The sequence below is a fragment of the Drosophila subpulchrella genome, chromosome 2L, assembly GCF_014743375.2.
Source record: "Drosophila subpulchrella strain 33 F10 #4 breed RU33 chromosome 2L, RU_Dsub_v1.1 Primary Assembly, whole genome shotgun sequence".
NCBI classification, from domain to species: domain Eukaryota; kingdom Metazoa; phylum Arthropoda; class Insecta; order Diptera; family Drosophilidae; genus Drosophila; species Drosophila subpulchrella.
This window is the reverse complement of record NC_050610.1, coordinates 1,677,503-1,703,310: the sequence shown is the minus strand read 5'-3', so window position 1 is coordinate 1,703,310 and position 25,808 is coordinate 1,677,503. Positions and strand designations below refer to the sequence as shown.

General features: G+C 45.7%; 5 protein-coding genes across 5 annotated transcripts; 3 read left to right on the top strand and 2 right to left on the bottom strand.

The window, feature by feature from the left end:
• The first annotated feature begins 119 nt into the window (after positions 1-119).
• Positions 120-8,844, top strand: LOC119546059 (serine/threonine-protein kinase Tor). The gene is made up of 7 exons (XM_037852127.1): positions 120-639; positions 694-914; positions 1,067-1,633; positions 1,911-2,644; positions 2,703-4,644; positions 4,728-7,283; positions 7,432-8,844. Exons 1-7 carry the CDS (start codon positions 414-416, stop codon positions 8,596-8,598), a joined length of 7,413 nt encoding a protein of 2,470 aa, XP_037708055.1. The 5' UTR covers positions 120-413; the 3' UTR covers positions 8,599-8,844.
• Positions 8,845-9,164: 320 nt separating this feature from the next.
• LOC119547456 lies at positions 9,165-10,071 on the top strand. The gene is made up of 2 exons (XM_037854319.1): positions 9,165-9,778; positions 9,842-10,071. Exon 1 carries the CDS (start codon positions 9,295-9,297, stop codon positions 9,769-9,771), a length of 477 nt encoding a protein of 158 aa, XP_037710247.1. The 5' UTR covers positions 9,165-9,294; the 3' UTR covers positions 9,772-9,778; positions 9,842-10,071.
• A 543-nt stretch (positions 10,072-10,614) lies between these two features.
• Positions 10,615-12,394, top strand: LOC119548035 (V-type proton ATPase catalytic subunit A-like). Its single transcript, XM_037855111.1, has 2 exons — positions 10,615-11,535; positions 11,633-12,394. Exons 1-2 carry the CDS (start codon positions 10,624-10,626, stop codon positions 11,723-11,725), a joined length of 1,005 nt encoding a protein of 334 aa, XP_037711039.1. The 5' UTR covers positions 10,615-10,623; the 3' UTR covers positions 11,726-12,394.
• A 3,869-nt stretch (positions 12,395-16,263) lies between these two features.
• On the bottom strand, positions 16,264-17,974 carry LOC119546951 (UDP-glycosyltransferase UGT5). Its single transcript, XM_037853590.1, has 2 exons — positions 17,278-17,974; positions 16,264-17,219 (listed from the first exon to the last, which is right to left on the bottom strand). The coding sequence occupies exons 1-2, from the start codon at positions 17,958-17,960 to the stop codon at positions 16,295-16,297; spliced, it is 1,608 nt and encodes a 535-aa protein (XP_037709518.1). The 5' UTR covers positions 17,961-17,974; the 3' UTR covers positions 16,264-16,294.
• A 1,098-nt stretch (positions 17,975-19,072) lies between these two features.
• Positions 19,073-25,631, bottom strand: LOC119546874 (ubiquitin conjugation factor E4 B). The gene is made up of 9 exons (XM_037853480.1): positions 25,211-25,631; positions 24,299-24,617; positions 22,789-24,219; positions 21,966-22,537; positions 20,782-21,178; positions 20,607-20,719; positions 19,935-20,259; positions 19,532-19,874; positions 19,073-19,471 (listed from the first exon to the last, which is right to left on the bottom strand). Exons 2-9 carry the CDS (start codon positions 24,512-24,514, stop codon positions 19,203-19,205), a joined length of 3,666 nt encoding a protein of 1,221 aa, XP_037709408.1. The 5' UTR covers positions 24,515-24,617; positions 25,211-25,631; the 3' UTR covers positions 19,073-19,202.
• Between the last annotated feature and the right edge of the window lie 177 nt (positions 25,632-25,808).

The following is a 25,808-nucleotide window of genomic DNA, read 5'->3' as shown; positions in this document are numbered from 1 at the left end:
TATCGATAAAAAGCTCGCGCTAGTGCAGATAGGTTATAACTTAGGATTCGATCTGGTGAAATATCGATGCAAAGCATAACATCGATAGCAACAAAGAAATCGGAAAATACCGAGAAGTATCGCGAAGAAAACATCACTAATCGGCAGCGGCTGCAATAAATATCCGTGAAAACCCAATTAATCCGCAATTAAATCAAACGAAAGACTTGCAACCGCGTGAGATCCTTCGGCGCCGGTGCTAGCGTATCAGAAATCTTCGAGTGACCAGTGGAACAGTGCACTCAGCCCCTAGGGCAACCGAAAAGTTAACCTCTAAAGTCCGGACCCATCAGGCAGATGCACCTGCCGCACTCCTTCCCTTCCCAAATGCTAGTGAAAAACGCCTCTAACTAGTGGATATATCCTGCCTAGCCATGTCGACGACGTCGGTGGTGCAGCAGTTCGTGAACGGGCTCAAGTCCCGCAACCGGAATGTCCAGAACAAGGCCACCCAGGACCTGCTCTTCTACGTGAAGACTGAGCTGCGCGAAATGTCCCAGGAGGAACTGGCACAGTTCTTCGACGAGTTCGACCACCACATCTTCACCATGGTGAATGCGACGGACATAAACGAGAAGAAGGGTGGTGCCCTGGCCATGAGTGAGTCCTGGGAACGCTGGTGATCTATAGAGGATTTATTGTTTGCCTTTTCAGAGTGCCTGATTAACTGCGAGGGCAGCCTGACGGCCAGGAAGGGCATTTCGCCCTATTTGAACCGCCTGCGGGACCTTCTCCTGATCAACGATGTGTCCGTCATGGAGATTGCCGCCCGCTCTCTGGTCAAACTGGCTAACATGCCCACTTCCAAGGGTGCCGATTCCTTCGACTTCGATATTAAGAAGGCCTTCGAGGTGCTCAGAGGAGAGAGACAAGAGGTGAGTAACATCGTGGGATTAAACATTTTGAGCTGCACTTAAGTCGTTTTTGAAGTAACTTACTATTTATCTGAACTTATCTATTATTTATTATAACTTATTTAAGACTGAATGGTAAAATTAAGAACATGTGTAAATGTTTTTCTTTTCAGTACCGCCGCCACGCAGCCGTCTTTATTCTTCGTGAGCTGGCCATCGCCTTGCCGACTTACTTTTACCAGCACATCCTCACGTTCTTCGAGGTCATCTTTAACGCCATCTTCGATCCGAAACCTGCCATTCGTGAGTCCGCAGGGGAGGCTTTAAGGGCTGCTTTAATTGTCACTGCCCAGCGAGAGAGCACAAAACAATCCAGTGAGCCACAGTGGTACCGGATCTGCTATGACGAGGCCAATAGCAGTTTCAGTGCGGATCTCACCGCTGGCAAGGAGCAGAAGGGCGTGTACAGAGACGATCGCATTCACGGCGGCCTTATCGTCTTCAACGAGCTGTTTCGCTGTGCCAATGCCACCTGGGAGCGGCGCTACACGTCGCTTAAGACGCTTTTCCCCAAGGCACAGCACAACAAGTTCCTGGAGGCCAGCAGCACGTCGGGAATGGGCTCCCAGCTGAATACCCTAGTGCCGCGTCTTAAGGTGCCCTTCATCGACAAGCTGGGCAGCACCCATACGCATTTGGGCGAGGGAGAACATCACAACGGCGTGGCAAAGTTCGCGAGCGTGAGTCTAACGATCTAATATCCCCACACTCGAATGTATTTGTTAATCTCATTTATTTGTTTACGTAGTAAGTAGTAAGAAATCAGCTGACCCAATTATGTTTGATAGGCAAACGTAATAAGATCTAGCTGTGTACTGTGATTTTTTATATGATTTTAACGTTATTTATTAACCTATTTTCGTTTAAAACTAACGAATCTGATTGGTATCGAAAATAATTAACTTATATTTGAAAATTTTAAATCACATTTATCTAACAAGCCTTATTTTCCCAAAGCATAATGTATTGGAGTCTGCCTACGCTCACGAGATACTTCAGGAGCACTACACTACCATTTGCGACAATGTCTTGGAGCAGCGTTCCTTAAAGTCACCTTATGTCCAGCAGGCTCTGCTGCAAATCCTTCCTCGACTGGCTGCTTTTAACCGCGAAGTGTTCGTGGAAAAGTACCTACAAACTTGCGTGTCGCACTTAATGCTAATCCTGCGGGGCAAGGAGAAGGATCGTACAGTCGCCTACATTACCATCGGTTACATAGCTGTGGCCGTACAAAGTGCAATCGAGGTTCATCTATCCGCGATCATGGGCAGCGTGAAGGTCGCGCTGCCAGCGAAGGACTTGACCAGTAAACGAAAGGTGCCAGTGGACCCTGCAGTCTTTGCCTGCATAACGCTTCTTGCACATGCAGTTAAGTCGGAGATAGCCGAAGATGTTAAGGATATACTTGAGCAGATGTTCTACACGGGGCTCTCACCAGCCCTAACCGTTTGCCTGAGAGAACTTTCCGAGAATGTGCCGCAGTTAAAGTCCGCCATCACAGAAGGCTTGATTGGAATTCTATCACAGGTCCTAATGAACAAGGCAGCTGCCGTTCCATATACTGCCCTGCCTCCGATCGCGATCGATGCATCTCTGATGCAAAACGCAGACGGAGCCACCACAGTACTGGCTCTTAAAACACTGGGGACATTTAACTTTGAGGAGCAGAACATGCTGGACTTCGTGCAACGGTAAGCAATAAGATTATTATCTTTTAATTATAGTAAAAGTTTGAATTTCGTATTCTAGTTGTGCCGACTACTTCATCGTTCATGAACAGCAGGAGATACGTCTGGAGGCGGTGCAAACCTGCACGCGACTCCTGAAACTGGCAGTGCAATCCTCTGAAAGTATGGAAAACTCCAAAACCCTTAGCGATACCGTATCCCACGTGATTGAGCGCCTGCTGATGGTGGCCATAACGGACATGGACTGCAATGTGCGGATACGTATCCTCCGCTCGCTGGACGAGACCTTTGATGCAAAACTCGCACAGCCCGAGTCTCTAAATTCACTTTTTATTACCCTACATGACGAGATCTTTGAGATACGGGAGCTGGCAATGGTCACCATTGGAAGATTGTCCTCCATGAACCCGGCTTATGTGATGCCCAAGCTAAGAACCACCATGATCGAGTTGATCACGGATCTGAAGTACTCGGGAATGAGTAGGAACAAGGAGCAGAGCGCTAAGATGCTAGACCATCTGGTGATAAGCACGCCCAGGCTGATATCCTCATACATGAATCCGATCCTAAAGGCGCTAGTGCCCAAACTTCATGAGCCGGAATCGAATCCGGGAGTAATTCTAAATGTGCTTCGCACCATTGGTGACCTGGCAGAGGTGAATGGAGGTTCCGATGAAATGGAACTGTGGGCAGATGACCTTCTCTCCATTTTACTCGAGATGCTCGGGGATGCTGGTAGCCCGGATAAGCGAGGAGTGGCTCTGTGGACCTTGGGACAACTAATTAGTGCAACCGGCAGGGTTGTTAGCCCGTACCACAAGTACCCCGTGCTTATCGACATTTTGATCAACTTTCTCAAAACGGAACAGCGTCGCTCTATTCGACGGGAAACGATCCGTGTGCTCGGCTTATTGGGAGCCATGGATCCTTACAAGCACAAGATGAACAAGGGCTTGATTGACAGCCAAAAGGATAATGTTCTGATAGCATACTCTGATGGCAAAGTAGACGAAAGTCAGGACATCTCCACCGCAGAACTACTGGTCAATATGGGTAATGCTTTAGACGAGTATTACCCAGCAGTGGCAATAGCTGCCTTGATGCGGATCCTCCGGGATCCCACGCTGAGTACTCGGCATACAAGTGTGGTGCAGGCTGTGACCTTCATCTTCCAGAGCCTCGGCATTAAATGCGTGCCGTACTTGGCCCAAGTGCTTCCGAATTTGCTGGATAACGTACGTACCGCGGATAACAACCTTAGGGAGTTTCTGTTTCAGCAGCTTGCCATTCTAGTGGCCTTTGTCAAGCTGCACATTATCAGCTACATGGGCGAAATTTTCAAGTTGATCAAAGAGTTTTGGACCATTAACACACCCTTGCAAAACACTTTAATTAATTTGATCGAACAAATTGCCGTGGCTTTGGGCTGCGAGTTCAGGGATTATTTAGCGGAGCTGATCCCTCAGATTCTACGGGTGCTTCAGCATGATAACTCTAAAGATAGAATGGTCACCAGACGATTGCTCCAAGCTCTGCAAAAGTTTGGCAGCACTTTGGGTTACTATCTCCCGCTGATTATTCCGCCCATCGTGAAACTCTTCGACTCTCCGTACGTACCGCAACAGGTGTCAATGGTGGCACTAGAAACTATCAACAACCTGGCTTGCCAGCTGGACTTTACCGACTTTTCCTCGCGCATTATTCATCCACTGGTCCGAGTGCTGGACGCTGAACCGGAGCTGCGGGACCAAGCGATGATCACGCTCCGCTCGCTGGTCAAACAACTGGGCAAGAAGTACCTGGTGTTTGTTCCCATGGTGCAGCGTACTCTAACCAAGCACCGCATAGCGGATCCCGAATACGAGAAGCTACTTAGCCGCATCCAATCCAACAGCACTCTGGCAGATTGCTGTGGGGCGGGAGAGTCAGGACTGCGCACGGCCAAGATCAAGAACAACGAGCCCTTCGTGACTGACAGGAATAGCAATAACAAAAATTTGCAGGTTAGTTTAATCAAAAACTGCAACACTCTAACGGCACAATCCTAGTTGCACCGTCTTATAAGGGTTCGATTGTTTTCTTGTAGGTTACCACAAACGAACTGCGAATGGCGTGGCAGGTTACTCGGCGCGTCTCCAAAGACGATTGGGTGGAGTGGCTGAAGCGGCTGTCGATTGGCCTGCTTAAGGAATCGCCCTCGCACGCGTTAAGAGCCTGCCGGTCGTTGGCCCAGGAATATGATACTCTACTGCGAGATCTCTTTAACGCCGCATTTATCTCCTGTTGGACGGAGCTCTCGCCGGATCTAAAATCGGAGCTAACACAGTCGCTGATCCAAGCCCTGCAAGTTACCGACATGCCGGAGATCACACAGACGATCCTAAACCTAGCTGAGTTCATGGAGCATTGCGATCGTGACCCAATACCAATAGAGACTAAGCTGTTGGGAACTCGGGCGATGGCCTGCAGAGCTTACGCCAAAGCTTTGCGATACAAGGAAGAAGAGTTTCTTCTGCGGGAGGATCCACAGGTTTTTGAGTCCTTGATTCTGATTAACAACAAGCTGCAGCAACGGGAAGCGGCAGAGGGTTTGCTTACAACCTATCGCAATGCAGCCAACGAGTTAAACGTTCAAGGAAGATGGTATGAAAAACTTCATAACTGGGATCAGGCTCTGGAGCATTACGAAAGGAATCTAGAGTCTGATTCCTCGGACCTGGAGGCCCGCCTCGGTCACATGCGCTGCTTGGAGGCGCTCGGAGACTGGTCTGAGCTGAGCAATGTCACCAAGCACGAGTGGGAAAACTTCGGTACGGAGGCGAAGTCAAGAGCGAGTCCTTTGGCTGCAGTGGCTGCCTGGGGTCTGCAGGATTGGGAGGCGATGCGCGAGTATGTGAGATGCATACCGGAGGACACTCAGGATGGAAGCTACTATCGTGCAGTTTTAGCGGTGCATCATGACGACTTTGAGACCGCCCAGCGCCTGATTGACGAAACCAGGGATCTCCTGGACACGGAGCTCACATCAATGGCGGGCGAGTCCTATGAAAGAGCTTACGGAGCCATGGTGTGTGTTCAAATGCTGGCGGAACTGGAGGAGGTCATCCAATACAAACTGATCCCAGAGAGAAGAGAGCCCTTAAAGACTATGTGGTGGAAGCGCCTTCAAGGAGGACAACGCCTAGTAGAGGACTGGCGAAGGATCATTCAGGTGCATTCGTTGGTGGTAAAGCCGCACGACGACATACACACCTGGTTGAAATACGCAAGTTTGTGCAGAAAGAGCGGTTCCCTGCACTTGTCCCACAAAACTCTTGTGATGCTACTTGGTACCGATCCCAAAGAGAATCCGAAGCAACCACTTCCGTACAATCAACCCCAAGTGACTTATGCATATACCAAGTACATGGCTGCCAACAATCAGCTGCAGGACGCCTACAACCAGTTGAGACACTTTGTAAACACGTATAGTCAGGAGCTGAGCTGTTTGCCACCGGAAGCGCTAAAGCAGCAAGATCAGCGGTTAATGGCCCGCTGCTACCTACGCCTGGCCACCTGGCAAAATAAGCTGCAGGATAGTCTGGGACCGGAGGCGATTCCAGGGGCCCTCGAGTGCTTTGAGAAGGCCACCAGCTACGATCCGAATTGGTACAAGGCCTGGCACCTGTGGGCGTACATGAACTTCAAGGTGGTACAGGCACAGAAATCGGCACTGGACAAACAACAGCCTTCGGGCGTCAGCATGGGAATGGCAATGGGCATGGGTCTTGACAGTGATCTGCTAATCATTCAGCAATATGCAGTTCCAGCGGTTCAGGGCTTTTTCCGATCAATCAGCCTAATCAAGGGTAACTCACTGCAGGATACGCTACGCCTCTTGACCCTTTGGTTCGACTATGGCAACCATGCGGAGGTGTACGAGGCGCTACTTTCTGGAATGAAGCTGATCGAAATCAACACGTGGTTACAAGTAATCCCGCAGCTAATTGCCCGTATCGACACCCACCGTCAGTTGGTGGGGCAGCTGATCCACCAGCTGCTAATGGACATAGGCAAGAATCACCCGCAGGCGCTGGTCTATCCTCTAACAGTGGCTTCCAAGTCAGCGTCGTTGGCGCGCAGGAATGCCGCCTTTAAGATTCTGGACTCGATGAGAAAACACTCCCCCACTTTGGTGGAGCAGGCGGTCATGTGCAGCGAGGAGCTCATCCGAGTTGCGATCCTCTGGCACGAACAGTGGCACGAGGGATTGGAGGAGGCCTCTCGACTGTACTTTGGAGATCGCAACGTAAAGGGCATGTTTGAGATCTTGGAGCCATTGCATGCCATGCTGGAGAGGGGACCGCAAACGCTAAAGGAGACATCCTTCTCGCAGGCCTATGGACGAGAGCTGACGGAAGCCTACGAATGGTCGCAGCGATATAAGACATCCGCGGTGGTGATGGATTTGGATCGAGCCTGGGACATCTACTACCACGTCTTCCAGAAGATCTCGCGCCAGCTGCCACAGCTCACCTCCCTGGAGTTACCGTACGTCTCACCCAAACTGATGACCTGCAAGGACCTTGAGTTGGCCGTTCCCGGGTCCTACAACCCGGGCCAGGAGCTCATCCGGATTAGTATCATCAAAACAAACCTTCAGGTAAGGATTGCAGTGTTCTTTCTCTAAAAAAGATAGCAAAAAAGTCAAGAAACTTAATTCTGAAAGGTGGAACACTCAAAATGTCCTTAAATTAAAAATGAAATCATCTTATTAGATGTGTTTTCATTAATACGTGTTTTCATTTCAGGTGATTACATCCAAGCAGCGCCCGCGAAAGTTATGCATACGTGGCTCGAACGGCAAAGACTACATGTACCTGCTAAAGGGCCACGAGGATCTGCGTCAGGACGAGCGCGTGATGCAGCTATTCTCGTTAGTAAACACATTACTATTGGACGATCCGGATACGTTCCGGCGAAATCTTGCTATCCAGCGGTACGCGGTTATCCCGCTCAGCACCAACTCTGGCCTAATTGGGTGGGTACCTCACTGCGATACCCTCCACACCCTGATCCGCGACTACCGGGACAAGAAGAAGGTGCCACTCAACCAGGAACACCGCACCATGCTCAACTTCGCTCCGGACTACGATCATCTCACACTGATGCAGAAGGTTGAGGTGTTCGAGCATGCGTTGGGTCAAACGCAAGGCGACGACCTGGCTAAGTTGCTGTGGCTCAAGTCTCCTTCCTCGGAACTGTGGTTTGAGCGGAGAAACAACTACACCCGCTCCCTGGCGGTCATGTCTATGGTGGGCTACATCCTCGGTCTGGGCGATCGTCATCCGTCGAACCTTATGCTGGACCGAATGAGCGGCAAGATCTTGCACATCGACTTTGGAGACTGTTTCGAGGTGGCCATGACGCGCGAAAAGTTTCCCGAAAAGATTCCCTTCCGTCTCACCCGGATGCTAATCAAGGCCATGGAGGTCACTGGCATCGAGGGCACCTACAGACGCACCTGCGAGAGCGTGATGCTGGTGCTCCGCCGAAACAAGGATTCCTTGATGGCCGTGTTGGAGGCCTTCGTGTATGACCCTCTGCTCAATTGGCGACTGTTGGATGTGGACAAGAAAGGTAACGATGCGGCGGCTGGGGCGGGAGCTCCAGGCGGAAGGGGCGGTTCCGGGATGCAGGACAGCCTTAGTAACTCGGTGGAGGACTCCCTGCCGATGGCTAAGTCGAAGCCCTACGACCCTACGCTGCAGCAAGGCGGCCTGCACAACAACGTGGCCGACGAGACAAACAGCAAGGCCAGCCAGGTGATCAAGCGGGTCAAGTGCAAGCTTACCGGCACCGATTTCCAGACGAAGGAGAGCGTCAACGAGCAGCAGCAGGTGGAGCTGCTCATCCAGCAGGCGACCAACAACGAGAACCTCTGTCAGTGCTACATTGGGTGGTGTCCGTTCTGGTAGGTCCAGAGGTCCTGTAGAGATCCGATACGACAACCGGCAACTGACTGAGCGAGATTACGAAAACTACTACCACTAACTGAATTGTGCGCACACATCTCTTAAGATGTGACTGCAATTAGACTAAGTATATAATATTTTTATAATTTATGATAGAAATACGCTTTATTATCTTTTATTTGTGAATACTATTGGAAGCAAGTTCCAATTTTGTAAAAATCATAAAAACCCGTGAAACAATCAATTCTATTGGAAACTTGTTTTATTGACTTCGTTTTCTTGCAGTATGATCATACTGTGTACATATATAGTATAAACTTTTGAATCCATCAAAGGGCCTGTTAAGAGTATTAAAGATACAATTCTCTAGTTAATACCAATAATTAATTCCTAGGTGTAGTTATTAAATTGACACTCAAAGATTTTTTTTGGTTGAACTACTTATAATAGTAATGTAATATTTTGTAAACTTTCTGCATTGGTAAATTCGACAAAGAAAATAATGTTTTGTGTAGTTACTTATTTGTCATCAAACAGCCCACGTCTGTAATGTCAAAAATTTTTCGCAATTTCTCTTTCGGTTTTTAGCCTACAAAACGTCAAAGCTACATCTTAAAGAAGTTCAAAATTTTTATTATAGAATATCGGCATTAAAAAAGTCTAAAGTTTCAGACCTCAAAAAAACGGCTTGCCTCCGAAATGGAAGAGCCTGCAAATTCAAAATATGCGTTCCAATCGAGGCTAGAAAGAATATTCATCGAGGATGCCGTGTCGAGCTGCGACGACTTCCCCAGACCACGCGGGTCCAGGAAAGCAGCCAAGTTTCAGCGGGACAGAGTGGAACCAGCTGAAGATGGTGACAATGTCCCTAGAGAAAGAAGGGTCAAGCGCCCGGAACGGAAAAATAAACTTAAAATAACCAAGAGCAGGAAGCGTCCTTCCACCAAAGTCACTGCGAGAAAGCGTGCTGCAAGCGCCAATAAAGCTCAACAACCGAAGGCCACTGGCATCCCAGAGCCCAGTGTGAAACGGTCTACAAGTCTACGGTCTGAGATCTACAAGGAGCCCTTCTGGTGGAACTTGTTCGGCACGAAGCAGATGGAAAAGGAAGCAAAGTCCAGCGAAATGTCAACCCAAACTAAATTAACGAGCCGGTATCTCAAGAAGAATATGTGATGGCGAAGTAAATATCTCTCTTATACCAAGGATTTTAAAGGATTTAATTAATTGAAATCAAAAATTTTGGGAGCTGTCTCGACACGTTCGGTCTTTCGACAAATTTTAAAATGAAGGTGCTGCCACCGGAACATTGAGAAAAGACGGTCGGGGGTGGCTCTTAAATGTTCTATTTAAACTTATTTATAAATGTCTGAAGCCATTGCACGCTTATCTTGGCCAAAGGATTGCCATTTTGATTTCTACTTATACACCATGCAGGATGCATGTGCAGTATGTGAATAAATTTTTGACTCCAGAGTTAAGGGTTTTATAATGCATTACTCAAAGATTCTTGGAATAGTTTTTGAGAAAATTTTTGGATACGTTTAAGCAGCATGATGAGCATTTCCAAATACCTTAATAACGACATTTACCACGTATCTGTAGTTTGTCGGTTAGAAGCTGCAATCGTTTAGTTAATTGACCTAAAAAATGTTTTGCCACGCCCACCCAAACGCCCACAAACCTCCTAAAATCGTCCGTATGAACGCTGATATCTCGATAACTATAAAAGCGCTGCGCAAGGAGCTCAAGAACCTACATGCCAAGTCCCAATTTTCTAGTTTTTATAGTTCCCGAGATCTCTGCGTTTATACGGACGGACGGACAGACGGACATGGCTAGATCGACTCGGCTAGTGATCCTGATCAAGAACATATATACTTTATGGGGTCGAAAACGCTTCCTTCTGCCTGTTACATACTTCCCGACGAATCTAGTATACCCGTTTACTCTACGAGTAACGGGTATAACTAAGAAAATTCGATCTGTTGGGGCCTTTGAAGATAAAATCCGAAGCGTGGTAACGAGATGTCTGAGGTACTGCGAGACTTCCCCGAACTGACTTGCGAAATCGATGGTGTTACCGAATCCATCATGAAGCGTACTGCCCTAGTGGCCAACACCTCCAATATGCCCGTGGCTGCTCGAGAGGCCTCTATCTACACCGGTATTACTCTGTCCGAATACTTCCGCGACATGGGCTATAACGTGGCCATGATGGCAGACTCCACCTCCCGTTGGGCCGAGGCTTTGCGAGAGATTTCGGGTCGTTTGGCTGAGATGCCCGCCGATTCCGGCTACCCGGCTTATCTAGGCGCCCGTCTGGCCACCTTCTACGAGCGTGCTGGGCGCGTGAAGTGCCTTGGTAACCCCGAGCGCGAGGGATCCGTGTCCATTGTGGGAGCTGTGTCGCCTCCTGGTGGTGACTTTTCCGATCCCGTGACCTCCGCCACTTTGGGTATTGTTCAGGTGTTCTGGGGTCTTGACAAGAAGCTGGCTCAGAGGAAGCACTTCCCCTCTATCAACTGGCTCATCTCCTACTCGAAGTACATGCGTGCTTTGGATGAATACTATGACAAGAACTTCCCCGAATTCGTGCCGCTACGTACCAAGGTCAAGGAGATCCTGCAGGAGGAGGAAGATCTCTCTGAAATCGTACAACTGGTAGGCAAGGCCTCGCTGGCCGAGACCGACAAGGTGACATTGGAAGTGGCCAAGCTGCTCAAGGACGATTTCCTGCAACAGAACTCCTACTCGCCTTACGATCGCGTGTGTCCCTTTTACAAGACAGTGGGCATGCTGAGAAACATCATGTCCTTTTATGAGACCGCCCGACATGCCGTTGAGTCCACAGCCCAATCGGATAACAAGATCACATGGAACACCATTAGGGAGTCGATGGGCGGCATTATGTATCAGCTGTCGTCGATGAAGTTCAAGGTGAGTTTGACATAACCCAGTGTTGATTATGTAATACAATTATATAACATAAAACTACTAACAAAAGTGTATATCATTAATGTTGTTCTAATTTCAGGACCCAGTGAAAGACGGCGAGCAAAAGATCAAGGCGGACTACGACCAGCTATACGAGGACCTGCAGCAAGCCTTCCGAAATTTGGAGGATTAAGCGGATCCAGCCAACAACAACTGCGGAATTCCCTAGCAAGAGGAATGGAAAAAGAAACAAACCAAACGAAATAAGAAACCAAAGCTAGGTTATTATTCGAATTCCCCATTCAATCTAGTCATATTTACATAATGCATAATAAGATATTTGAATCCAAGTTTATTTATAAGTTAAACAAACAGTTTGGCCCGCTTCAGGTCTAGTCAGGTCAGAATCGAATCAACAGAAGATACACAAAACAAAAAACACACGATGACGGCGAGTTAGGAAAGACGAACAATAATTAGTCGGTAGCGCAAAGGAAACGCAGTTGAACCAGCCATAAACATAATTACCATACATATACAACACATATGTATAACTATCTATGTTGATATATATTTATAATTCACAGCTATGTATTGTTAGTAAATTTTCATATAGTTATCGATTGTGTTCGTTACCCTATTGTGTGAAACTAAACCAACTAAACGAATCTAAAGGGAGTTTGAAACTTTACAAAATTACATAATATTATATTCCTACATATTATAGACCTTTAAAGAACGCAATAACAACGTAGCCCCAAAAGCATGTACCTTTACTACCAAAGAAGAATAGCTATTTCAGTAACTTGTGTGTGTTGCAAATGGAGCTATGGAATAAAATGTATTATGAATGTTACAAAAAGTGAGGGTGTTTTTCATTCGGATCTTTGTGGCTCGAATTCAGTACAAAATGGCAGAACCCAAGATGTATACAATTTAAATGTGAATTTTTTAAAAAATGTATACATAATCGCAGTCAAAGTTCATGATGTTATTTTGCTTAGACATAGTAATGTTTTACAATGTTTTTCTATGAGGCTTTTAAGTTTTTCGTATTTTTGAGACGAGGTCATAACGTAAAGTAAAGGTGCCGCGGACCGTAGGTACAATTTTATTTTGCACCTAATTATACCCACTACTCGTAGAGTAAAAGGGTATACTAGATTTGTCGGAAAGAATATAACAGGAAGGAATCGTTTCCGATCCTATAAATTATATATATTTTTGATCAGGATGACCAGCATAGTCGATCTAGTCACGTCCGTCCGTATGAACGCTGAGATCTCGGAAACTATAAAAACTAGAAAGTTAATATTAGCCAAATAGATTCTAAAGATTTTTTCCGCAGCGCCTGAGCATTTCATTAGGGTGCGACACCCACTCTAACGATAATAAACCCCCCAAAACTGTGACGCCCACAGTTTTTATGCTAGATTACAAATTTTATGGAAAAGGTTTTGTCAATAGCTATCGATTGACAAAATAAGTGAATAAGCTTAAAAAAAATATATATTATTTTGATTATAAAAAATTCTTGATTTTTCTTCCGAATATTAATAAAATTAAATATTATTCGTTTATTCCGAAAGCACATCAAAATTTCACTGTTTTTGTTTTACCAGTATGAAATCTTATCCGTAAACTCATACTTACATATTTGCTACTGCTGATTTCAGATATTCATACACAAATTTCTTATATATGTAGAAATTAAAATATTTTTCGCTATCACAGCTTTGAGCCTATATAAGGATTGACAGATTGATTTACTATAAAAGCAGGCAACTGAGCCCCAACATTTCAGTTGACCAACGAGACCCTTGATTCAAGCTACAGATACTAATTCTGAACCACTCTGAAATGGAAAAAGTGGCAGCCATTTGGTTATTCGTGTTAATGGTTGGATGTCCTTATGGATCTACAGCAGCTGGAAAACCATCGGAAGATCTAGACGCCCGCTGTAATGGACACTTTTTCACGAGGCTAAGGCCAGTTATGGACTTAGTTCAGTCCAACCAGGATCAGTGGGACACCTGTAAGAAAATCATAGCAAAAGGCGTCCAGGAGGAAGAGAAGCAGATACAGATCCAATTTGAAGCCATGCAGGAATCCTTATTGAGTGTTAAGACCTCTTTGGAGGCTTCTTTTGAAACGAAAATCGAAAACCAGTTTGAAACCCTGATGCAAAATTTAAAGAAACTCATCCCACAGGACTTCGATGCCAGGTTGAGGAGTATAGAACGACAGATCATATCATAGGAGTTCGAGGAAAGTCCGCGTCGAATTGCAAATCAAACATGCACAGAGAGCGAACATCAGGTTAAGTTGGAAGGACAGTCAGAGATTTACAGGATACACTGAACAAGCCAATGCAAGGTTTCAAGAAGATTGACTCAAAGTTCTTTTATATTGAGAACGGTTACAAGTTAAATTGGGATGATGCAGAAAGTGCCTGTCGCGGAATGGGGGCACAACTAGCGGATATTGAAAATATGCAGGAGTCTGAGGACCTATATGCTTCTCTTATCTATGACAGTTCCTACTGGCTGGGCATCAGTGCTCGGGCCAAGGAAGACACGTTCATCTCTGTAGCTTCCGGAAAACAAGCTCCCTTCTTAAAATGGAAGCCAGAACAACCCAACAGCGGATTGAGTGATCGACGCTGCGTTTCCTTTTTTTTTGGTGAAATGTGGGATGACAGGTGCAGTGATACTCATTACTTCATTTGTAAGGCAGATAAAGCTGTTTAAAAATAAGTACATGGGGAAATAAACCATGTTTGGACTAGCAAAAAATTGAATTTTGTCTAATGTCGCGGCCGTCAAAACAAATTCTGTATAAGTTCAAGAAAATTATGTCGGTAGACGGCAGTCTGTGACGTAGTGTAGTGAGTAGTGACGAAGCGATGGAGATAATTTTTATAAAAAATCGAACTTTCTTTATTGAGTTGAACTAAGAATTAAATTTACTTCAGTTAACAAATCGCTGCCACCGTTTCTGCCGAAGTAGACATTTCTTCTGACGTTCGTCGTTACCATTGGTTGCAGGCTCAGGGCAGCTTGGATCAGGTCAACTTTATTGAGGGCGTTGTACTGGTGTTGATTGTGCAATCAATGCTTACTGTTATTTTTGCTTGGGATTTTATATTATTTTGGGTGTTAGCTTACTTAAATAAATGAAAATCTGCTTTGATAGAAACGCAATAACTAAAACAAGAAAGGAAGTTAACTTCGGGAAGCCGAAGCTTGTATACCCTTGCAGTTATAATTATTAAATTTAAAAATACAAAAAATGATATTCCCAATAGTATAAGATAATATGTCAAAAAACACCGAAGCTATAATTTGTTTCATATTATTTTCCTACCAATTTTCCGATCGTTCCTATGGAAGCTATATGATATAGTCGTCCGATTTCGATAAAATTTAATTCAAAATTCATAACTAATTAAAAAATGTTATTTCCAAGCTTAGGAGGTTAACTGCTAAAAAGCATCAAAGATATAATTTTTTTAAATTTTTTTGCCGATTATTCCTATGGGAGCTATAAGATATAGTTGTCCGATCCGGCTGGTTCCGACTTATATACTACCTGCAAAAGATATAAGACTTTTGGGAAAGTTTCAGCCCAATAGCCTTAAAACTGAGAGACTAGTTTGCGTAGAGACGGACGGACAGACGGACATGGCTAGATCGACTCGTCTAGTCATGTTGATCAAGAATATATATACTTTATGGGGTCGGAAACGTCTCCTTCACTGCGTTGCAAACTTCTGACTGAAATCATTATACCCTCTGCAAGGGTATAAAAATGCATCCCAAGACTTCAACAAATTAAAATTTGTTTGGATGACAGAGAAGTTAAAGTAAAAACAAGGAAGAACGCTATAGTCGAGTACCTCGACTATCAGATACCCGTTACTCAGCTAAAGGGACCAAAGGGAAATGGAGATACATATGCTAGCAGCAAAGCGAGATTAAAATGCGCCACCTACCGGCGGAAGACAGATTTAAGCGTTATGGGCGTTAGAGTGGGCGTGACAAATTTTTTTTTTTGGATCAATCGATAGGTATTGACAAGACCAATACATTTCAGATACAATTTTTTATCTAGCATGAAAATTGTGGGATCCACAGGGTTAAGCGGTTTTGTGCGTTAGAGTGGGCGTGGCATATTCGCGTAACAAACTGGCGCTGCGTACAAGGCTACGGAATCTAAATTTGAGATCCCAATCTATCTTTCCGAGATATCGACGTTCATATTTACGATTTTTTGATGTTTGTGGGCGACTTGTGGGCGCTAAAGTGGGTCAATGGATAGGCATTGATGAGAACAATACATATCAGTTAAAATTTTTATTCTAGCATCAAAACTGTAGGAGCCACAGTTTTGGGCGGTTTGTGGGCGTGGCACTCTGCTGAAACAAACTTGCGCTGCGCAGGAATCTCAGGAATCTACATGCCAAATCCCAATAGCCTAACTCTTATAGACGGACAGACGGACATGGCTAGATCGACTTGGCCAGTGATCCTGATCTAGAATTTATATGCTTTATAGGGTCTGAATAGCTTCCTTCTACCTGTTAAATACTTTCCAACGAATCTTGCATACCTTTTTACCCCACGAGTAACCGGGAATAAAAAGAAAAGAAAATGTTTTTTAACAATATTTTGAGTATATTTTAAACTTAATAAATTATATAATTTAGAAACTATATAAGTTATTTGTCAGGACTACCAATTATTGATTTTTATAGCTAGCTTTATTTCTTCTTTAACTTATGTTGCGGCCTAACATGTGATTTTCCTAAGCCGCTTTTAAGTTTTTTAATTAGTAAACCAAAAACTATTTTAATAATAAAGCAGATAGCAGCGATAGCTGCTAGTACCACAGCATAAACATCAAGGTTATTCGCTGCTATGTAGTTCATGTGCACCAGGGGGCTTTGAAGGTGAGGCGCTCCACGGTGGCGGATCACGTATTCCACCCAGTACACAAGTGTCTGCCGTGCACTCATTGGACGATCACGATAGAGAGTAGAGAAAGTCTGCACAGCTTTAGAATACTTCGGGTTCTCGAGCAGCTCCTGAATGCTACGAAGAAAGCTGTCTTCTTCTAGTGTGAGGAGACTTTGCTGCAGACCAAAGCCCTGTTTTACCATGACATCGGCATTCGCGGGCTGGTCGCCGAAAACGGGCAAGGCCAGCATGGGTTTACCGTGATACTGGGCCTCGGTTACTCCGCCCTTTCCCGCGTGGGTAATGAACAGAGTGATGTTCGGATGTGCTAGGATGTCGTCCTGGGGCACCCACTCCGAGTAGAGTATATTTTTTGACTTTCCCGGGGAGTTCTCCAGGTCATCCCACTTCCAGATCACCTTCTGCTTTAGCTTGGAGACGACATTAAACATTTTCTGCACAGTTTCGGGCTTAAGGTTATCTTTTTTTAGATTGGATCCCAGGCTAAGAAGTATAGCTCCATTAGGAGCTTCTTTCAGGAACTCTTCCATATTTTGGGGTAGAGTATCAGGTTGATCCTTGACTTGTATTCCTCCGATTTCGATTACGGCAGGTACGTTGGGCCTGATGGGTCCCTCGCTAATGCCATGCGAGGCAAAAAAGATGAGTGAAATGTTTTTGTTCAAGTCTCCGTAGCTGGGCAGAGTAGGATCGTCTCCATAGATCTCCCTATAAAGAAAAGTTAAATAAAAAGCTGCTAGAACTGAAAGAACAGCCTTATACCAACCTGTAAGTTCTTGCATTGCTATACTCAAGCACAAACATAAATAACCGCTGTGCCAAGTTTCCGAACTGGTTCATCAGACGCTTCCCAAAGCTCATGGGGATGCCAGGCTCGACAGCCACGTGCATTGCTGGCACATAGGAGACTTCGTCGGGGTTTCCCAGAACGTTGCCCAAGAACGAGGGTGGGTTTGAAAGGGCAACCACCAGAGGAACCTTTAGCTTGTGGGCCAAGGCCAGTTGAAAACTGTTCATGAAGTAGCCCACTATGACCAGATCGAACCTGTTGTCCGGGTGCTCATAAAGGTTTTTGACCACCGGGTGCTTCATCACGCTGCCCATCTTAGAGAACGCCTCGCTCATTTGTCTGACCGACCGAAGCATAGACACGTAGGCGTTGCTATTGTCCTTTTTGGATAAGCCGGCAACAACTGAACTAAAGGCTTGAAGGTCATCCTTTTCCAGTGGCACAAGGATGTGTGTAATGTCCTTGTGTAGGAACGGAGGTTTCAGGACGGTCACAACAGTGACGTTGTGCCCCCTCTCTGCCAGAATACGGGCCATCGACATCTGAATTACCAAGTGCGATGGACTGAGGCTGGCAAATAGTCCAACAATGTTAGCCCCATGTGCTCCGGCCAGCAGAGCCACAATCTGGAGGGCAAGGAAAACCGAATGTCCAGCCATGATAATGCAACCACGACGGCGATTGAAAGTAAACTGGTTACGGGGCACCTGGTCTCACCTTCCTTATACGGTGTCAGTAAGACAGATAAGCCGTATCAACCAACTCAGGTTATCACGCCTTGCCAGACTACAGCTCTGCTGTTTAATATCTCAGATTATTGATTCAGAATGTCTAGTAAGCATTATTAAGATTGTGGGAGTACCGACGGGAGCTACACAGAGAAAATAGCTCAGAATTAAAAATGTTCTTATATTAAGACAAAGTGTTCATAAATCAAGAACAATTGGTCTTGAATTTTCTTACTTTAAGAATATTTTAGATGGCATAAAAAGAGTAAGAAACAAGAGAGAACTCTTTAGTCGAGTGCCTCAAGTATATCATTGTTTATACGGACAGAGAGACAGACAGACGGACATGGCTAAATCGAAGCGGTTAGTGGTTCTTATCAAGAATATATATACCTTAAAGAGTCGAAAACGCTTCCTTTTACCATTTAGTCTTTATTACATTCAACGCGTTGACCTAAAGGAATAAAATTTGTACTGTTCGTCGCGTATTTTATAAAGAATATAATTAAACGTGAACATATGGCTACACCAGCCTTCTAGCTCCAGTTTTTGAAAATTTAGTTTTTTCACTTTCACCTCAATTTTTCCCGATTCAACCAAGAAAATTAGAAACCTGTAACGATCGGACTTTCGTAGCAGATTTTCAGGAATCGTTCCTTACAGCCATACATTTAGGGTACAGCATCAGTCGACACACACAAATCGATTGATGTATTCCGAGACCACCGCTGGCACACGCAACCCAACCAAGTTCTTAGGGCTTTAAAAAATCACACCAATCTTTTTATTCATTATTTTTATTTGGAAATCCAATTGCAAATAAATTCAATTTTTTAAATCACCACAGACCCACAAAACGTATAGGGTAAACGAACAATTCGATATTCTGTCGTTTCTTAGCGACCAAAAGAAAAACAAACGAGACATTTGCAAAATTTTCAATATTTTTCAAACATCTAAATTATCCGGACTCCAATCGGGAGCGGCGATTAATGATTACTGATACTTGTAGACCACCCAAAAAGCGGGCGCCACAAATAAACTAAATCCTGCACAATGAATATTTATATTTATATGTAGAAGATAGGTAGACACTAAAACTGCACATTAAACTAGTCCTAGGCGTAGCAGTAGGGGTAGGAGGGGCGTGGCACGGCCGGGTGGGGACGGGGCTTAGCTGTTGTTCCGCTTGCCGCGCTGCTCCTTGCGCCAGGCATCGATGCGCTGCTTCAGCTCTATGTTGGGCACCAGCATGTCCTCGGTGAGGGGCTGTCGGTTGAAGGGGTCGGTGCAGCTGTTGAGCAGGTGCCGGGTGATGATCGCCCTGTCCATCACTGTGCCAGAGGGAAGCACCACTGGGTCGGACATGAGGGTATCCATCAGCGGATCCTTGAACTCATCGGGCGCATCTGCGCATTCATCTTCAGTCTGTTGGTTGGTAACTGCGCAGAACACATTTGTATTACATTTGTTTCTAGGATATTACACTTTGAATTTCTTACCATAGATTTCGTGAGCTCGCTGTGTTAGCGCCTTAAAACGTTCGACCTCAACAGCCGATCGGAGGGACAGGCGTTTGATCCTCGATGCTGCCTCATTGCAAATTTGCACGTCAAAGGAACGCTCATCAGCAGCCAGGGCCTCAGCGAATCTATCACAGTCCAGGTGGAGATATATGTCGAAGATCTGGGCCAGCAGACTGCGTGGCTCCCAGCCATACTTGGCCGGGTTCTTAACCTTGAGGTCGTTGCACTTGGGCCCGGCCAGCTGCTTCAGATTAAAGTTTAGCATGGAACTTAGCCGATCCACGAGCTCGGCGCGCATGAACGGCTCCTTAATGTCGCTCTGAAAGAGATTAAATGATTACATTTCTGGAATGTATTGGCATTCGCTATCTATTCTCACTGTCAGATAATGAAACAAGTCGACTGTCTCGCGAGCCAGTGTCAAGTAGGAGCGACACTGGCGCTCGTCTGTCGCCAGCTGGGTGAGTCGGCTCTGTTGCTGTTCCGCGCTCATCTTGCTGAGGTTCGCCTTATCCGATAGCAGCTGCTGGGTCTGATGGATGCGTTTCAGGTTCTCCAAACATTCATCCAGCAAAAAAGTTGTATCGTTCATCAACATATTGACAAACTTCACAAATTGATTGCCCACCCGGGATTCACAAATGACGGCCTGCCGGTGAATGGGATTCTCCCACATGGATTTGAACAGATGGCTAATATGATATCTGTGTTGTGATAAAATTATATTAATTATTATTTTTTTCAATCGTTCAATGTAAGGGAAATACTAAAAAAAAAAGTGGGAGTATTTCCATGTTACATATCGCATAATGAGTTCTATCAAATGAATGAATACATATTTACATTAAGATAAACTCTTGTTTCCGTAATTTTTTAAACATTATTATGGCTGAACTAAGTTTTAGCTTACTCAAGTAAGTTTTTTACAATACAATAGTTATACAATCCGTCTGCAATTTAAACTAGAGATCGTAATAATGTTTATGGCTCATTCGAAGTTACGTTATAGGCAAGAAAGGTAAAGTTCATACGGGTTTATTGGCATGCTTACCTTATGGTAAACTTATCGTAAAACTCAGTGCTTTGGCCCGTTGTCTCTACATCCACATAGAATCTCATCAGGGCGCTGACCAGGGCGTTCTGGGCCAGCTCGTGGTTCCACATCTGTTCGGAGCACAAGAATAAAGATTTAGTAAAGGTTTAAAACAATTAACACCAGAACCTACCGCTGTGTTGACCGAGTTTGCTGGCTTAAGTGAGAACACAAACATCACCTCAACTAGCTTGGCAGTCACATATGGATTCTTTATGAGGTGTGAGGCGCAGACGCAGGTCAGCAGCCAGGTAATGATCGAGTGGTCGATGCCCTGACGGATGTCCACGTTTGCGTGCTGCATGGTGAACAGGATAAACTCGGCGATGTCGTCAATATACCACTCGGGCAGTGCGGAAAATGCATCCGTTGGCTTCAGCTGCTGCACAGGCAGCTTGGAGATAAAGGGTCCCTCAATTGGGCGTCCCTCGAACTGGTACAGCATGAATTCGCAGACAGTAGAATAGAATTCCGTGCATCGCTGGAGCAGGGCGGGGTCCAAGAGCGTGATCTCGCTGCAGGTTTTCGAGCTAAAATTGGTAAATATTTAAAGATTAACCGTTTTGAAAAAAAAAACAAATTGAGTGACTTTGCAAAAAAAAAGTTGACTCATTGTTGAAATTGGTATCCGTCATTGATAAGAGCGCAAAAAAAAACACTTCATAATGACAGCGAAATACATATTAGGTGGGTTCACTCATATCTCGCTTTCAAAACATTTACATTCTTTATGCTTAAATCGCATATACGTTACCACGTTTGATCAACTGGTAGCCACGATATCTCAAAAGCGACTTGACCGATCGTTTTTATATTAATAGAATATGTTCATCAAATGTGTGTATATCGTATAAACTAAAACTATTGGGATAGGCCACCTAGTTATTTTTAAATTCAACAATAAGTTATACAGAACTACATTTGTATGCACCCAAAAAAATCTTTAAGTGTCACATTAGAAATTGTGGCTGAAAATGAAACGACACCTAGGATAAAATTTGTATGATCAATTTGATTGTAAATAATAATGACACAAAACCAAAACCAAGTGTCAAAGTTATAAATGTTTTTTAAAATTCCGATTACACGTTTTGCCGAAATCGTAGCTACCTTAAATTTTGCGCCTCTTTGAAGAGCTGTACAACAAAAACTTTTAATTTTTTTAACTTCAAATAATTTATAAATTGACTTTGTTAAATATGTAATTTATGATAAAAATTACAAGTTCCAAGTTTAAATGTTTCACAAAAAATAAAAAAATCGGACGAGACTTGGGTGAACTGCCTTAAAGATTACGATTACAAACTAAATACCTACCGATTTAGCTTGCGCAGCTGCTTCTCCCAGCGTTCCTTGAACTGATTATTACGGTTAGCGTAGCGTGAGTTGACCCAATGGGGCTTGGTTCGGTCCAGCTCGTCGATAAGCTTCTGCAGCTCCTTAATGGCGCGCACCTTTTGCCGGTAACGCTGGATGGCGGGCAGGTAGCCCAAGTGGTGGGCTTGCAAAGTAAGGAACCAGCATTGCGTCTGGAAGTTGGCGTTCTCCACGGGCTGGCTAAAATCACGGGACAGGAAGTTGCGGTACTCCTCCTCGCTGTACCGAATCTTCGTATCCTGCTCAATGTTGACAAGGGAGTTCTTGTAGTAGTGGAAGTTCGGCTCAATGCGGTCAAGCTTGATCTTGACCGACAGCTGCTGCAGCACGCTCATCAGGTTGATGACGAACCCGTCCCTGGCCAATAGCTTTTCATCACTGGCAAACTGCACGCGGCGGTCATTGTGGCGAAGGATTTTGGAGATGTACTCCAGCGTCTTCGGACGACTGCTGGCATTTACACACAGTGAATGGAACACAACATGCATGTGGGTGCGCATGGAGTGCAGCTCCTGGATGGATAGAAAGAAAACAAATCAATGAGGAAAATTCCAAAAAAGGAAAATACACCAACTATCAATAAGCAACATTAATACATAGTGCATAACGTGGAATTCGGTCACCTATTCAAAATTCTACTACATTGTTAAAAAGATAAAATAAACTAATGAACACAAAAGAAGGGTAAACTTATTAGTATCATACGTTTAAATTAATTTTGATAGCTTCGTTTAATTACACACTTTGAATAAAATAGACTCACCCATCGCAACCGAGAGCTAGCAGCATCTTCAAGCTTATTCTTAGTGCTAAACTCTGCAAACTTGACGTTCTCCTCTGCGAAAAGCGAAACGGAAAGGAAGGGTCCCAGGAAGCTGCATTTTACTATTTCCCGCCCGGAGATCTTTGTGCAGATGGGCGGCAGGAAGTTTGGTTGCCTGGACACGAGATCAGCGATGGGTCGAACATTGCCAACCTTAATGACTACTAGTTTGGCCAGCCACTCGATCTGCTGTACACTGATCTTGGAAGTGCAAATGTTGCGCTGCATTCCAGCGAAGAGGCCACGAAGCACCTGGCTGAAAATTGCGTCGAATGCATCGCGCTCCTGGTGCGTGTGGGCTATCAAGTCGATGAGGAAAGACTCGCTCACCTTGTCCGTGTACATCAGCTCCAGTAGAGCCGACTGATCCATGTGGCCGTTGAGATTCTGATGAATGCGATCAGTGAGCACCAGGACGGTCATCCGCATCACCTGCTCGAAGGCCAGCTGCAAGGCTGGCTGGGTGACGGCCGTCTTTCGGGAGCATTCCGTCTGATAGTTCTGGTAGCAACGGATTAGGTAGAGCAGCACGTGATGCTTGGTGGTGGTTACGATGCTAAGCACCGGTGGAGCCACGCAGGCACCTCCAGCCTCGCTACTCGTCGTTTCCATTGGACCAGGGGCTCCGCCTGCTGCGGTTTCTTCGGTGGTGGCTGTTCCACCAGGGGCTACTGCATTGGCCAGAATCTCCTGCACCTCCGTATCATCTGATTTTATTTTTTTAGCGGAGGAAAATTCCTTATCGTCTGTCAGGGCGGAACCGCCCTCTCCTTCATTCAGTTCATCGTTGAAAATCTTGAGAGCCGCCTCCATGAGCACATTGGAAACAATGCACTCAAAGTCGAATCTGCGACTGGGCTGCTGTTCCAGGAAGCTGGCGCTCTGGGCGCATATTATGGAGCCACTGCCGTACTCATTCCAGGTGGCATTTAGCAGGCGGGAGAGCAGCTGCTCGTTCTGCTCATTCGCACTCTTGGTGGGGCTACCCACCGACTCGATGGCCAATTCATGATTATCAGCGGAGATCTTGCAGCTTTGCAGTACACTTCTCTTGGTGGCCTCGGTAACTGGCAGGCTGAGGGCTGGCGTCATTTCGACATCTTGCACTGGAGTCGAGGCCACCGACTTCATCTCCACATCCATGTCCGGTTTGCCGCTAAGCTCCGACCAGGCGGGCGCGGGAACGGGTGTGGGAGTGGGCGTGGGCAAGGACACCTCCTTGTCACTAGGCGTGGCCTCGCGCACCAGTCGAGATTCGCCGGAGACATTGGTCTGCTTCCGCGGCGCCTTGTCAGGAGTGGGAGCTAAGGGCGTCAAGGCGCTCTGCATTCCACTTCGGGCAGCCAAAGTTCGAAGACGACGGGCGCGCATCTGTAAGATAAATAAATAATATCAATATAACAAGCCGCTTCACTGGTTATTGGAAGAGCTCGGGATTAGAAGTACTTGCCTCTTCGGCGGATAATTCGGGGACCACAACTATCTCCGCCGGCTGTTGTGGCTGCTCGTCGAGTGTGTGCTCCTCCGGCTGTTGCTGCTGACTTGGGACCTCGCCCTGCGGAAGCTGGGGCTGCTGATCCTGCTCCTGATCTGGGTCGAGGTCCTGATCGTGCTCCTCATCCTCCTCCTCCTCCATGGGCTTTTGTGGTGGCTCTTCTTCCGGCATTTCTCGGATCCGTTGCGAAACGATGCGCAGTTGCTACGAAATGGTATTTCCGCTCTCTCTGTTTTTGTTTGTTTGTGGCGTAGTTTTTCCGCCGCTTCTTCTCCTGCAAGAAGAGAGGCGATGATGTGGGTTAATGAACCAAACAAAAGCACGCGCAGTCGACAAATAAGTAAAAAAAAAACAAAGTCCAGCGGTCAACGTCAAGTTCAAGAGGAGACAATGCCGTCTTCACCAGAACCAGATGGATTGGATCCGCTGGCGATTTCTCTTTGTGAGCAACTACGCACTAGGAGGATTTGAAGCATGTGTGCATATCTGGGGGCCAGGACAACTGACCTGCCACAAAATCAACATCAACGTCAAAATCAGACGCAGATCGCCCGAGGTTGACAAAAAATGCACTGCTGCAACTATTTATAGAAGGGGATTTCGAGCAGGGCGCACTGCACCTAAACAAGTGCAGTAAACAACATCATAACATATGCGAATCGGACGGGGAAGCCTTATATAATGGCAGGGAAAGCCGATCGGCTGGGAATATATGTGGCCGATATAGCCCACAGACCTGCTCCCCCGAAAAGTAATCTGCGCATTTGGGGAAGCGGATGAAGTACACAAAATCGAGATATATAATCGGGGCAATAAGGGTGAGTGCGGAGGCGGGGGTTGCGGGGCCGCATTTGTAGGTGCACTTACCTGGACTCTCAGGACTCCGACTTTCACCTGCTGCGAACCAATTTGTTTATGATCCGGCTCTTAGCTATTGCATTTTACTGCCTGGCCCCGGAATTTGTGTTTGGCGATTCCCGAACAAACCACGACTGGTGACCACGCAAAAAATTTCTCTTTTGTTCCGAGTCGAGGATTGGTTAGCGGGCTTCGGTTGGCTGTATCTTTTGGAAACACTCGGTCTGCGGTCAGATAGATAGCAAGCAAATCTCTAGCGACGCACTGGCTCAGCAAATGTGGCAGACTTCCGCACCGAGCTCTAATAAAATTAATTTTAATTTTTGGGTTTCGCGTCCGTCGTCGCACTGAGTTTCAGTTTGTCTGCGCGACGGTCACACTAGCCGCCCGTGCGGTCACACTTAGGGATGGGCTGCTACGCGATAGTTGCTTTAACCCTTGACAGGGCAACGTAAATTTTGTGTGGTTTCCCCAGTGAAACATATTTTCAAAAACTGTATATTACAACTGTCTGGTTTTACTAACAAAAATGTAACCGAAAAGCCTGGTTGCTTTCAAATCTCCAGGATTATTCACATCGGGGTCTATAAAATAGAGTAATAGTCAA